At 55.3% G+C, this 14,714-nt stretch overlaps 1 protein-coding gene across 4 annotated transcripts in view; it reads right to left on the reverse strand.

Annotated features, from left to right (window-relative positions):
* The window catches only part of Adcy7 (adenylate cyclase 7), a 58,280-nt gene that overhangs the window by 13,087 nt on the left and 30,479 nt on the right, over positions 1-14,714 (reverse strand). For all 4 annotated transcript variants that reach the window (XM_057753280.1, XM_057753279.1, XM_057753278.1 and 1 more), the window contains exons 2-14: positions 12,215-12,635; positions 10,435-10,638; positions 9,322-9,489; positions 8,509-8,658; positions 8,071-8,219; positions 6,911-7,022; positions 5,385-5,512; positions 3,903-4,061; positions 3,685-3,817; positions 1,568-1,759; positions 1,257-1,291; positions 693-773; positions 461-533 (exon numbers count right to left, since the gene is read on the reverse strand). In XM_057753280.1, the coding sequence (XP_057609263.1) occupies positions 461-533; positions 693-773; positions 1,257-1,291; positions 1,568-1,759; positions 3,685-3,817; positions 3,903-4,061; positions 5,385-5,512; positions 6,911-7,022; positions 8,071-8,219; positions 8,509-8,658; positions 9,322-9,489; positions 10,435-10,638; positions 12,215-12,385 (1,755 nt within the window). In that variant the 5' untranslated portion in view covers positions 12,386-12,635. The remainder of the gene's footprint in view (positions 1-460; positions 534-692; positions 774-1,256; positions 1,292-1,567; positions 1,760-3,684; positions 3,818-3,902; positions 4,062-5,384; positions 5,513-6,910; positions 7,023-8,070; positions 8,220-8,508; positions 8,659-9,321; positions 9,490-10,434; positions 10,639-12,214; positions 12,636-14,714) is intronic.

The following is a 14,714-nucleotide window of genomic DNA, read 5'->3' on the forward strand; positions in this document are numbered from 1 at the left end:
ACTAAGGACAAGCAGCTTCAACACCTGTGAGCTGCAGGCTCCTTTCTAAACTGGATCTGGCACCTGCCTGGGGAAAAGGTAGAGTCGATCCTGTATGGACCCAAGACCTGCGGGGAGCCACGAGTTGCTCTAGACCGATGGAGCCATAGAGTATAAAGTGTGTCACAGCAGTCAGGCAGGAGGTCCCACAGGTATGTAACCAGGAGACTGGATTTGGGATAGCATCCTCCTGAAAATCTTAAGCACTCACTTGCCCCAAACCTCAGGGACAAACCTCTAGGGTGGTGTCAGGTAGAAGGGGGAGGCCAACGGGAATGGCCACAAATGAGACTGCGTAGACTCCTGTCTACCCAGCAGTCAGTTCAGAGCGCCCCATGGGTCTCCCAACCCTGTGCCATTTACTGGACCCAGCAGCTCATACCCCACCCACCAGCATCTGTGGTACCTGCCCAAATCTCACCTCCCGCTCGAAGCCCTTCTCCAGGAAGATGGGGCCAAAGGTGTGGAAGTCATCAGACTTGGAGCAGCAAGGCCTGGGGGAACAGCAGCACAATGTCCGCAGGGCAGGAGAGGGCTACACTCTTGGTGACAACCCCAGGGCAAGGGAAGGAGCTACAGGCCACAGCCAATGTCTAGCAGAGGGACCAGCCCTGATGTGGGAGGGAGAGGTGGGTAGAGATCACAGGCCTCACCTGGTGGAGCTGAGCCCCTCAATGGCCGAGAGCATCTCGTCATCACAGTCGTCATCCAAGCGCCCCTTGGGAGAGGCACTCCTAGAATTAGAGCCGCAGCTACATCACTCCAGGGGCCCATCTGGCCAGAGGCTAGGCTATGGATGCTGGACTTGCCAGTAGGATTACTGGTATCTGGTGGGGTCCCTGAGTTCATAAAAGGGGTTAAGGGAAGGGCCAGCAGCCCAGTAAAAAGCAGAGGACACATCCCTAACCCCAGATCAAGGCCACCTCGGCTAGGGCGAAGATCAGCACAGAAGCCAGGGAACACACAGCAACCCGCTGCCCCTACCCTAGGGTAGCACACAGCAGGTATCCCACCACAGTCATTCAAAGGACCAGGACCTGGGGGGTTCTGTACCCAGAGAAGACAAGCCTGAGCCCTGGCAAACCCATGGAGGCTTGGGCTGGGCCTGGAGGGGCTGCCCTAGATAGAGACTGTCTATCGGGGCACCTGCCTGCAAGGAGGAGCCTGGCATAGCACCGGCTGTAAGCAGTGTGCAGGAGGGCAGTGCACCTACTTACCTGGCAAGGGCACGGTGTCGGCGCAGTGAAGAGGCCTAAAAGGGGCGAGAAGGAGAAGGTGAGCACTCCCTGAACACTGACTCTCATCCCCCATGGGTCTGGCTTTCTTTCCTCAGACTGGAAAAGGACCAGGAGATTCTAGGATATTCCAGGCCCCGTTGGAGCCTTCTTCAAATACTTCCTCTTGTCCAGAAGGGAGACTTGGCAGAGACTACCCACAATGCATCTAGAGAAGGGCGGGACAGAGCCTTTTGCTCCCTGTCCCTTCTCAGAGGGCTCCTGACCCAGCAACCAGATGAGAGGGGACCTACCTTTGACCTCCGTCCATTGGAAATGGGGGTCTCGCTGCTGCTCACACTCTCCCGGTGGTTGAGGTGTGCAAAGGGCCGCGCTGCACCCCAGGACTCGAGATAGCGGGTCACGCGCACTGAAGCCCGCATCTTCAGTGTCGCATCCGGCTTGGGCTTGGGGAGGTGATGGCTGGGTGGGGGTGGCTGCTGGCTCTGCAAACACATAGACATGACCTGTCCTGCCTGTTCCCCTCTCAACCGTCCCTGGTATGCATGTGAGCATGCCTGGAGCACTGGCCGGTCTGCTAAAGGGGAAAGTATTAAGTTTCTGAGCCTCTTCTTGAAGCGTGGGGTGCCCTGGGGACCAGCTGAAGCCCCAAGTCAGGAAGAGGCTGATGGCCACACAGCTCAAGTTCAGCCACCCTCGAGGAAGGGTAAGCGGGAGCCCTGCCCCGCCCACCCACATGTGGTTCACACATGCTCCTTCCGGTGAGAGCAATGGGAGGAAGATGTGTGTTGGCCTGAACTCAGACACAGCTACTAAAAGAGCCAGCCCACTCAACACCCAGCTCAGCACCCATCTGCCACACACTTGCTGGGCCCAGCACCATCCTGGGGCCTCAGTGGTTTACCCGGGCCCAGCACCATCCTGGGGCCTCAGTGGTTTACCCAGGCCCAGCACCATCCTGGGGCCTCAGTGGTTTACCCGGGCCCAGGGAGGGTCCAGCTCTGCCTCCTGTCCCAGCGCCACTGAGCCCTAAGGCTCCCTTAACACATGCCTAGGCCTTCGCCAGTCAGGGCGGCCAGGTATGGCTGGAAGCAAGAGAGGAAAAGAAAGCCCCAAGATCATCAGACAAGCACAGGCTACCTTGTGTCTGCTGAGGCTCTTCCCTCCCTCGCCCCTCACATCTCAGACACTCCCCTCCAGAGCCCTTCTCAGACTTGCCAACACCAACAGGCAGCAGCCTTCCTACAGCCCCAGACCTGGCCAAAGCACAGTGACAAATTTACTGGAAACTTCCAGAGTCTCTGAGCATAGAAACCTCTTTAAACCCTCTGAGGCTCCTCTCCTGTTGGCTGCCCTGGTCACGTGCTGGCTGGAGACAAGAAGAGGAACTCCTACCGGTCCCTCTCAACTGCCAGCTACGTGACTAAATGGATGAACATGCTGGAGAGAGGGACCAGGCAGAGCGACAGTCCCACACTGCGAGTGACAGAGAGAGACACACACACACACGCACGCACTGCTGCTTCTCTGAAGCCTGGTCAGAGTCTGACTAGCATCCTGCAATTGTGCCGGCTCAGGCTGGCAGCCCTCAGAGTGGGTTTTGGAACCACGCCTGCAGATGTCTTTGAGGTTGGGGCTTCATCCATTTCAAAGCCACTAAGCGCATGCTCAGAGCAGAGCTGGGCCAGCTGCGGGCTAGAGGGGCAGTGGTCTCGGACAGCATGAGCGACAATAAACAAGGAAAAGGATATAAATAAACAAGACCATATGGGGACAATAAGGCCAGGAACAGGCATTTTCCTGTATGTGGGGGCTGCCCCGTGGACACAGAGTAGCCAAGACAGGCAGGTGGGTTTGCAGGCTCCCGCCAGGCACAACCAAAGGCCAGAACCAAGAGAGCAGGAAGAAGCTCCTGCCACCATTCTGGAGCAAACTCCATGGATGATTCAGGAGGTTAAATCCACAGACAACAAAAGGAAACAGACTGCCAGCTTGGAGCAGTCAGCAGAGAAACCCAGCAGCCTCTCCAACTGGGCCACCAGGCAAGTCGGGCTCCAGGAGAGGAGGCATCTTCAGCCACCCGAGAGTCCCAGTCTCGCAAGCTCCAGGAGCGGGCTGCCTGGCCACTCCCTGCTTCCTTGAGTCTTCGCAGGGGTGAAGAGACCTTCCGGCAATTGGCTTCGTGGGCCTGCACTAACACCGTGTTCTATGCCCACAGTCCTTGCTCCCCTCCTTACAGAAACACAAACAGGCTGTTCCTTGGTGTCCTAGAATCTGCCCAGTTCAAGGAAGTGTCCTACTTGGAGCTAGTCTCTGCCACCTCACCACAGCCTTGAGGGTCAGTTGCTAGTAGTTGGGACCTTGTTCCCAGGCTGCCCAGTCCCCCCATCCACCCCCAAACCCCTTGTACCCGAGGGTCTATCACCAGGTAGGTCCGGATGTTCATCTCTTTCAGATAGGGGTCGCGCTGCTGCCCGTTCCCATCCTCCACCTCGTACGCCTTGTCCAGGTGGTTCAGTGTCGCCTCTGTGATGTGCACCCGGCTGGGGAGACGGAAGTCAGATAAAGCAGCATGGCCCAGGCACCCACCCCCTGATCAGCCTTCGCCTCTGCCCTGCTGAAACTCACCCAGGGACTCCAGCAGCCTCCATCCTGTTGGCCAGGGACACGTCATGGGACCACACGTCATACTGCCACTTGCGAAGCCCGATGACCCCACACAGCACATTGCCAGAGTGGATACCCACCCGCATACTGATGTCCACTCCTGTGGCCTCACGCACCTGCCTGGAGCAGAGAGGTCTGTCACCTACAGCACTTCAGGAACACGCTGGAGGTCTCGGGTATGGCAGCGCACCAAGGAGGGAGGCAGAGGTTCCTCTTCAGAGAGGTCAAGAACTCCATCCTTGGGAGTGTGTAAGCTCACACCCAGCTCAAGGGTGTGTAGGAAGAGAAAGGGACTTAGGACGCCATTTATGCTGATGCGCCACCTTCTGTCCCAGGTATCCCCTGCCGGGCAGCCCCAATTGGTTCTGGGTGTAGAGGATGCTAAGCCCTGCCCAATACCCAGTATAGACAAGGACTATGGGGGCTTCTCTACTCCACCTGCAGGAAGTGAGAGCCCTATTCAGTCCAAGGAGCCCCCAGGGTGGAGTCTTCCAAGACCTGGCACCACCCCTATTTCCCAGGCATGAGCAGAGCTCTCTACCCCTCAGGCAAGTTGGTGGTTAGGGGCCCAGGGCACCAGCACCTGTGTCCACCACTACAGCTGCAGATGAGCTGAAGCTACCAAGGCTAAGCCAGCAGGAGCAAAAGCTGCCTCTCCACAATGCAGAATGGGGACGTGCCGGGTCCCACGGCAGGCATCCTGGGTGTCCCGCGGGGTCCCACGACAGGCATCCCAGGTGTCTGCACTGTGGACTATGCCTACCACTTCGGGAGAGTTCTGGAGGTACGGCAAAGAGGTATCAGATGGAGTACCTCCTCTGCTGCCTAGACAGGCCACCTCCACCACCACCTCGTGAATCTTCCTGTACACCCCTGAGCACCTCACCAACAGACCAATGCCAGCAGAAGAGCCCAGAAGATCCAGGCCTACCTGCTGATGGAGAAGATGCCCTCTGGCACCAGAGGCTTCCCAGAGGAAACGAAAGCTGATGGCGTCTGAGAGCTAGACCTCGCCTCTGGAAGGCCTTTCTGCTTTCTGTCCTGAGCTCCTCCTACAATCTCAGTCCTTGGAAGTGTGGAACCCAGCTGCCCAAGTTCAGCTTTTTATTCATTTTGTTTTGTTTTTTTGAGACAGGGTCTCTCTATGAAGTCCTGGAACTTGCTATGTAGACCAGGCTGGCCTCAAACTCAGAGATCTACCTGCCCCAGCCTCCTCAGTGCTAGGATTATAGGTGTGCACCACCATGCCTGGCCTAATTCAGCTTTTCAGATGCTTCTGGAACTTGAAGCCCCAGGTGGGCCCAGAGGAAAGGAGGCCAAGAGAAGGAGTCTGCGTCCTCCACACGGCATGCTGAGAATCCAGGCAAGCCTCACACCCCACCCGCCTCGGTTTAGAGTTTGGCTGGGGGACATGCTCCTGGGCCCTGGCCCACCTGCACCTACTTAATGGCCTCACATATGTCCAGACCCATCTTCACGCAGTTGCGGGCGTGGGTGGGCAGCGACACAGGTAGGCCCGATACGCAGTAGTAGCAGTCACCCAGGATCTTGATCCGCATGCACTCGTTGGCCTGTGGGGTAAGCAAGCAAGGGGCATGCTCAGAGCAGGCCTGGGCCAGCTGGACTCCTCCCTGCCGTGAATGGCTTTCAGGGCTGCTGCAGAGCCTTGCAAGAGGACCTGGAGAGACCCAGCCAGGAACCCAGATAAAAGCAAGGCTTAGTAAGGACCATGCAGGAGGACTGTCTTTCTTATCTGCCTATGTAATGTTTGAGCACCTACTGTATACCTGGCCAGGTACTAAGACACAGCAATAGGCTACAGATACAAACCCTGCAGCTGCGGAATGACCATGCAAGCAGAAAGCTGGGACTAAATCAATGTGACTGGGAGATCTACCCAGGAGGAGGAGGAAGGGCCCAGGAGACCAGAGCCAACACAGCCCTAGAAGAGCATTGGCGGACTGGAGAGATGGCACAGTGGTTAAGAGCACTGACTGCTCTGAGGACCTGGGTTCAATTCCCAGCACCCACAACTGTCTGTAGTTCCAATTCCAGGGGATCCAGTCCTATAACACAGATATACATATAGGCAAAACACCAAGGCACATAAAATAAAAATTTTTTTACAAAGAAAGAAAACCCATTCCTGTTTGGTATGCCAGGCTTCTCAGTGCCAGAAGGACAAATTCTGCTCTGCCTAGGCCACTAAGTCCTCGTCTATCTCCCTGATTCTCTGCTCGACACACACTGAGCTCTTCACGTCCTGGAGACAGTTTGGCCTTGTTCCCCTGCCCCACAGGCTTCCCTACCCTCCTTAGGTCTGAATCAGTGTCTTTCTCTGCCCCCTCCCCGCCACTGGCCTCAAACTCACAGATCAGCCAGTTCTGTCTCCCAAGTGTTGGGATTGAAGGCATGTGCCATCATACTAGGCCATGGGTTCCTTTGGAAGGCTTCTCAAAGTTTTTGTTTTGTTTTTTCAAGGCAGGGTTTCTCTGTGTAACAGTCCTAGCTATCCTGGCACTCGCTGTATAGACCAGGCTGGCCTCGAACTCACAGATCCACCTGCTTCTGTTGGGATTAAAGGTATGTGCCACCAATGCCCGGCTCCAAGCTTTCTTATATGCACACTTCACCTGGGACTTTGTCAAGCCGAGACTGAGTGAGGCTGGGCATTCCGACTGCTCCCAGATCCCCAAGGTAAGGCAAGGCTGCCAGACTAAAAGCCATTTGCAGATTGCAAGTCTAAGCCGCCATCTGCTCTGGACCCATAAACACTCCGGGTACACACTCAGCCTTGTTCTACATCTGCTGAGGCGGAGGTACCCTGGCACCCCGCTCACAGGGATACACAAAAATCACCTCCTACCCAGACAGTAGCCCTCAGACCCTGTCTCCCATTCACTCCCAGCTCATGCAGCACGTGATGTCCTGTGACCGCAGCGGCGGGCTGAAGGCATGCCCAGGCTCACCTTGGCAATCTGGTCGAATTTCCCGAACAGCTCATTGAGCACCACCACCAGCTCCTTGGGGGAGCAGTCACTGGCCAGCCGCGTGAAGCCCACGATGTCTGCATACAGGATGCTAGTCCGGGTGGACAGAGCTTGAATCAGATCCCTGGGAGGCGGCCCTGCCTCTGCCCCCATCAGCCCCAAAGGCCAGAAGAGATGCTCCTGGCCAGCTTGACCCATCTTAGCTCCAGAGGCCTCGCACTACAACCACACAGAGCACACTACCTATGCTCAGATCCCAGCACCCTTCCCCTCTCTCTGCCCCTGAACCCACAGAGCCAAGAGACCTCAACTCCGGGAATACAACTCCCCCTCTTTCTTATTCTCCCCAGACCCTGAAAGAATCCCAGATGAGCAAGCTGAGGTCCGGGGAGGTAGGTGGCAAAGCCCTCAGGCCTCGCTGTGTTCCTTGTCCTGTGAGACCCCAGGCAATAGATGTAGCCCTGACTTGTACTAACAGATGTCTGCAGGGACATAATGTTTGCCCTCGGGCAGAGACCCAGGTAGAGTTTAAAGTGGCAACAGTACAGCCCACAAGAGATCCTGCACCTATCAAATCAGTAAGGCCAGGTAAGGACGGGGGCACCTGGTCACCAAGCTCAGGGGTGTCACCTCCTTTAGGGAGAATCATCAGAAATGCCCCTCTCTCCCCACCCAATTGTTCGGCTAATTCACGTGACCTGCTCTGATTTTGGGAGGTGGGGGACAATGGATCTTCTCCTAATACCACCCTAGCCCCTTTAAGAGCCTTGATCTGATTCACCCCATGAAGAAACAAGGAGAGGAGTTGGGGATTTAGCTCAGTGGTAGAGTGCTTGTCTAGCAAGCGCAGGGCCCTGGGTTCAGTTCTCAACTCCAGGAAAAAAAGGAAAAAAGGAAGGAAGGAAGGAAGGAAGGAAGGAAGGAAGGAAGGAAGGAAGGAAGGAAGGAAGGAAGGAAGGAAGGAAGGAAGGAAGGAAGGAAGAGGAAGAAAGAGGAAACAAAGAGAAACTGAGGCCCAAGGAAGTGGCTAACCACCAATCCCTGAGTGGACTGAGGCTCCCAACAGAGCGCTATTTGCCCAGGGAAAGGGGAGTGGTGGCCGGATTCTCAAAGGTCACCATCTCCCGAGTCCGGCCCACCTGACATTCTGGTGCCGCTTGACATAGAGGCTGTGAAAGTTGTTGTCAGGCATGTGGCGGCGGTCACCGCCCTCTTTGAGGCGCTCAATGATGGCCAGCTTCATGCCCATGGATATATGGGCTGGCAGCACCGAGAGCAGCAGGTTCTCCTGGGCACAGAAGGGCAGACCAGTGGGAGGACAGTGGAGGCAGGCAGAGCATCCCCCGGCCCCGGCCAGTCACCTGCACCTCACTTGTTCCCAGACTCTACCCGTGACGACACTGTTTCCTGATGGGTTATATGTACACAGGGTCGCCCTGACAGAGCACCTGCCGTCCCTGTCACCAAAGCTCCGAGGACTGAGACCCTCAAGGCACCAGCCACATGGGCCACATGTGCAGGACAAGGTGGGGACCACAGCAGTCTGAGAGAAGGGAAGAGAGGACGTAGGTCCCTACCTGCTGGCGCTTCTCCACACGTAGCTTCCGGCGGATCTGGATACACTTGACGGTGTAGATGAAGAGGTCCCGGGAAGCATCCTGCAGCTGGTGCTTGTGAAAGGCCCCCGTGAAGTTCCCGCCCAGGAGGATAATGGCATTGGCCAGAAGCTGAGGGCAGCCGAGGGCAAGCAAGGCTCAGCATGACCCCCACAGCAGACATGGTGGCATTTGTCCCCTATTGCCTGACACAAATATTCTTCCTGTTGTTTTTCCCTGGCTTCCGCAGAAAACTGAGGTCCAGGTGGCAGTTGATTCCCCAGTGAGTTGCTATGACCACAGGACCAGAACTTGGGCCTTCTTTGCCCCACCAGACAACATGCTCTATCCATTTATCCCTGGACGGTACCAGTCCAGGGATGCCAAGTACTTCCAAGGAGATGCTGGCTACCTCACTGAGCTCTGAACCCAGCCACAGTAGGTACAGAACCCAGCTGGCTGCCCAGAGCTCTGACCTCTCCCCCAGAAGTGGCATTTAGGCCAATCAGAAAGACAATTCCCTGCACCCCAATGATGTGAACTGGGGGGCACACTTACTCAACAGAGTCAACATACCAAGACCGGGGTGTTAAGAACCTAGGTCAGGGTCCTGGGGAGAGACACTCAGGGCAGGACCCTGAGCACAGCTAGGACCTGAATCTAGAATATCCTAGACCAGCAGTTATGGCAGACAAGACGGGCCCTGCCTGCTACCACAGGTCTGAAAACAGCCCCTAAGCTCAACCTCCACCAGCCAAAGCCGGCCCCCACCCAGCCTCTGTCACCCTCCCTCACCTGCAGTCCCAGCTGTGCGCCAGACATGGACGTCTTGGAGGTTCCGGTCACAGCTCCAAACACCAGGAGGTGAGAGACAGTGGAGACCATCCCCACTGTGATGGCTGCCCGCGTGCTGAGGGGCAGCAAGGCGTACACCACAAAGACGATGAACAGGAAGAAAGGCACCTGGAGGACAGTACACCCCGAGAGTCAACATGGCCCAGGACCACGTCGGAGGAGAGGTCCTCAGCCTCTCGGCACTGGGACATCCCAACCCTGGGATCTCTCATCTCTCCCCTACATGGTGAGGCCAGGAACAGGCACACAGCAGGACAGGGAGACCTAAAGAGCCCTGCTCACCACCTGAATACTGAGCCTCTGTGTCATTGAGCTCAGCTGTTGGCCTGACAACCACTGGAAGGCTGGGATGGAGCAGGGTCACTTGTTGCCTCCCACTCCAGCCCTGTCTGCCTAAGGTTTCATAAGCCTGAGCCCATCCAATCATAGCCTGAGCCTGCCCGCCCAATCAGTCCGAGCCCGCCCCAATCACAGATTGAGTCTGCTCAATCATGGCCTGAGCCCACCCAATCACAGCCTGAGCCCGCTCAATTACAGAAAATGGCACAGGCTGTGCTCAGAGGATACCACTTCAAGGCAACTGTGACTAACCAGGCCAGGCCGGTGCAACTCAACCAAGGCCTCCAGCTGTCATGTGGCACGGCTGTCCTACTGAGTGAACAGCCATCTCAGCCTCTAGCTGGGGACAGGCTGCTCGGGAACAAAGTAACCCAGAGGAGAGTGGGTCCAAAGGGGCCAAGCTACTGGAGCAAGGGTTAGTCCTACTCGGTTCTTCCTGGCACTTGAACCCCTTGGTGCTTTTCTGCCTTCCTGAGTTGCAATTTGGTCATCTTTAATGAAACAGGTTCTATCCAAAATGCCAGATCTCCGAAGGGGCACTCTTGAGAAGAGAGTCAGTCAGCTTGGGGCCATCTTAAACCCAGTGTCCTAGCCTGCAGGGAGACCACAGCACACTCCCATAAACCCCAAGGCCACAGGCGGACAGAAGCTGCCGCTGATTGCGTGTTCCAGCTACTCGTACCCAAGCCCAGCGACGTCGACTCCCACCGTTACCTGCTCCCAGGCACAGGCTTCGTTCTTCCAGGAGTCCCACACCAGCACAGAGCCGAGCAGCATGAGGCAGAGCCAGGTGAACAGAGCCAAGGCCTGCAGCCAGCGGCGCACCAGGCACTCAACATACACCAGCACGTAGAGAGCCGCAAACAGCGTCAGCAGGAAGAACGCAGTGCCCAGGAGAGCCTTGTGCCTCGGGGGATCCTGGGTAGAGCAAACAGAGTACCCTGACTTTCTCCAGTGGAGTGCCCACTCCTCCAGAAATCTACCCACAATCACGTCAAGCCCCTTCCACACAGCAGTGCTGGGCTCCCCTGACACTGGCCTCCCCACAACCTGAGGCCTGCGTGTAATGCCATTTCTGTTAGCGCCGCCTTTCCCAGCCATTGCAGCAGTTTGAGCACCCCCACTCTGCTCTAAGAGACCACTGCTCCCCTGTGGGGGACAGGTGCAACCACAGGAGCCAGAACAGGGTTTTCCTCAGGCAAAGCCTCGCTTAAGTCCGGGAGGAGAGGAATTCATGCCTGACTAAAGAACTGGTTTTTGGGGGGACACAAAGAGCAGGCATACCACACACCGCGGCCCCGGTCTGCGCTCTATGCGCTAGACCCCAGTTCGCGAGCTTCGGGAAAGGGGCTGGAGGTTGAGAATACACACGCAGAGACAGACCAACACGCAGACCTTTAAGCACTGATAACAAAGCCCCTCTTTAATAGCACCTTGGAGGCTTAAATACACTGCAGTCAATGGCCAACAGGTGAAAATCCCATCCTCTGATCCTCTAAGCTAGGCACAGCTTCTAGTAACTTCAATTAGAAGGTTCTAGCAGGGAAGAACAGCTGAAGGCCAGGACTCATTAGTCCCAACACAGGCACCCCACACAGAGGTGGCACTGGAGGAGAGGTGCAGGTGGGGATGAGGATCCAGATGACAGATGGACCCAGAAGATCCTGGGTGTCACGAGGGCAGATGCACCTGCTGCCTCTGGGCGGTGACAGGAAAGGGGCGTATGTGCTGTAGCTGTAAGGTCCAGCTGTCCCCTTTCCACTCCACCAGGGCACTGGCTGCCGACACAGAACTGCCTGCAGCCTCTGATATCACTTCCGTAACTTCTGACTGCATTTATAACAATCAACAAGAAAATGAAGAAAAACCCAAACCAGGTTCTCTCTCGGTCATATGCCGAGTGACCAACAACAGCACACGGCTAGTGGCTGCAGTAGAGCAAGGGCACAGGTCAGGAGAGATGCCATCTGCTCTGACAGTGGCAAGGAGCCTATGCCAGCGTTTAAGAGGCTATGAATTCAAGGCCATCCTGGGCTACATAATGAGGCCCTGTCTTTAAAAAATAAAAATAAAGAAAAATAAGATGGCAAGGAGGAGGAAGAAGAGAAAAAGGAGAAGGGGAAGTGAGGGAAGGAGAAGGAAGATGAGGTAAAGGAAAAAAAATTCCAAGATCGTAACCAGATTCAGAAAGGAATACAGGCATTGATTGGTGATGTCTGCCATGGTCAGATAAGGGAAGCAAGGAACATACAAGCCTTGACTCAGATCTTTTAACAGATTGAATTTCATGGTAGAAAAAAAACCTGAGGGTGATTTCATACAATTAATATAATAACTAAAATCAATCAGACTTCAAGATCAAATTCAAACTGACTGGTTTTTCATCCACCTAGCAGTTCACAAAAGAAGAAAATGAAGCTTCAGACAGGGACCATTGTGCCAAAGCTTTCCAATTGGAGCAGGAGGGCCAGAGTGCCCTAGCCCGGGGCCTTACCTCATGACTGAAGGTGATGCTGATGAGCGCTACACAGATGGCCACGGCCACCAGGAGGAGCAACAGCAGCAGTGGCCCATGCTGGCTGGTAAGGCGGTACTTCTCATAGAGCTTTGCCTGGTTGGGGCCCTCGTCACCTTCATTTAGGAAGTAACGCCCCTTGGCTGGCATCTTCTTCCCCAGTGGCCTAGTCCAGCAGCCTGCTTAGGAGCCCCACGGTCTGAGATACATCTGTCTACTGACACTCTTGAATGTGGCCTAGGCCTCTAACTTCTCTGAGGCTAGCAGTCAGGACTGGGCAGAGGCACCCAGAGCCTGTGGCTCCATGGGCACATAGCACCGGCTCCAGTCACTGAGTCTTGGTCACTGGTGTCTTCAGGGTGTCTGGGATGGGCTGACAGGACCTTCCGGGTCCTCAGATCTGTGGAGACAAAGCAGAACAAAAACACTTGATGTCCACGAAACAAATTAGGGAAGAGGGGACCAGAGGGGAGGTGGAGCCATTTTCGGACAGTACCTGGGCATGTGTGAATTCAGAGTCATCAGAAATGGAATTGGGGAAGCCAGGTGTAGCAGTACTAAGGAGGCTGAGGCAGGAGGGTTGTAAGTTTGAGGACACCCCATGCTAGATAACAAGACCCTGTCTAAGGAAACTCCCAGCTCTGTTACGCTAGTCACTTACTAAGGGCACAGGTGCATGTAACTTGCGGGCACTGCAGTGCACAGACCCACAGTACCTTCATCGCCCTGCAGACCAGCACGGCACACGGACACTCAAAGCCCGACTAAGCCACTTCCTGTTTGGTGACTGACTCCCCAGTATCATCTGTATGATGGAGGCTGGGCCACATGCATTTCTTTTTCTAGGTAGCTCCCTAGTGATCTCCACACAGCTTGTAGCTCAACCTTCCTTGGTTCCCCGGGCTTCAGTAGGAGCCACCTGCCATATCAGGTGAGGTGGTGTGCTCTGTCCCCAGAATTAGTTAATAAGAAGAGCCTGGGATACTAGGCCAAATGGCTGTGGGACCTGGTTTATATCCTATCGGGTCCCACAGCCATTTAGTCCCAAATAAACACACAGAAGTCTACATTAATTATAAACTGATTGGCCTAGTAGCTCAGGCTTCTTACTATTACAACTATTATAATTTTGCTACTGTTGTGAATTGTAATGTAAGTATCTGATATGCATGGTATTTGATTTGTAACCCCTCTGAAAGGGTCATTCGACCCCAAGGGGGCAGGACCCACAGGTTGAGAACCACTGCTCTAGAGAACCCCAACTTATACATAGGCTGACCTTTCCAACCTCCAAGAGGAGAAATAAAAACAGAGCAACCACACAGACTCCACCTGAAGTCAGCTGGCCTATTGTAATAGAAGCCTCTTATAGAAGAGTCACCTTGTACCAGGAACTGGTGACCCTTTAGTATGCCTCACTTTGGGGCGACAGGGGAGAGGGTACAGGGTAGGCAGGCTGCTAGACATACAAAAACTCAAAGGAGTCACAAACAGCCAGCTGCCAGTAGATGCTCCAAAGAAAAGCATCCAGGAGGAAACAAAACCCTCGGTGGCTGAAGTACAGGGTCCCAGGGAGCCTACTCCTGCCCACTGCTGGGAAGTCCCTGAACGCTCCTCCAGCTCTGCCTCCCTCTGCCTTTAGCACAGGCCCAGACACAGCAGGGGGCAAGCCTAGGGATTTGGGACTATTACCCAAGCAGCTGTCCGCAAGCACCTATCTAGTCGGGGTCCTGCTCATGAGCCCAGGCTTCCCAAGGCCTGCAGCCATAGGCAGATTGCAAACTGCTATCTAGCAGAATACTGCCTCCTGAAGGCTGGCAGTTTACCTCCTCTATATCTAGGCAGGTCATTCTGGAATCCACAGGAAGAGACGACTAAGAGCCAACTGTATGTGCCCAGCCCTATGCTGTGGGCTGCAGGACAGGACAAGGCCCATCCTGAGCGGTGCCCAGCTCTGCAGTCACCGCGCACACATCCAGCCCCTTCCTAACAGCCGCAGAGCTGAGCCCAGAGAGGCACAGTAGCTAGCCTAAGATCACACAGCTGGAGGTGCTTGCCAGAAGGGCTGGGACTCAAACCACAACTCCTGGGCCCAGGCTTCTCCACTGCCACTCTAGGGGACAAAACCAAATGCCACAGGCACACAAACTGCAGTCCTGCCTGGCCCTCTGGCTCAGTGCCAAACACCAGTGGGCAGGGACTGCTGGACTGAGAAACCCCAGACACCACTGGTTGAGACAGCTCCAGAGCGATTTCTCTAGGCAAAGCCAGGCTGTGGGCAACCAGGACACATGTGTGTGGTGTGAGGGCACGCACGTGCACGCTCCAACACATGCGCATGCCTCCTCTGGTCCCAGACATGACCTGCCTCCCCAAGCACAGAGCCAGGCTGAGGCATTGTTGCAAGAGCCCCCACCCCTGAACCCATGGGAAACCAGGCCTGGTAAACATTTTTATTTGTGGATCTAATTAGACCACT

The sequence above is a fragment of the Chionomys nivalis genome, chromosome 21 (assembly GCF_950005125.1).
Source record: "Chionomys nivalis chromosome 21, mChiNiv1.1, whole genome shotgun sequence".
NCBI lineage: Eukaryota > Metazoa > Chordata > Mammalia > Rodentia > Cricetidae > Chionomys > Chionomys nivalis.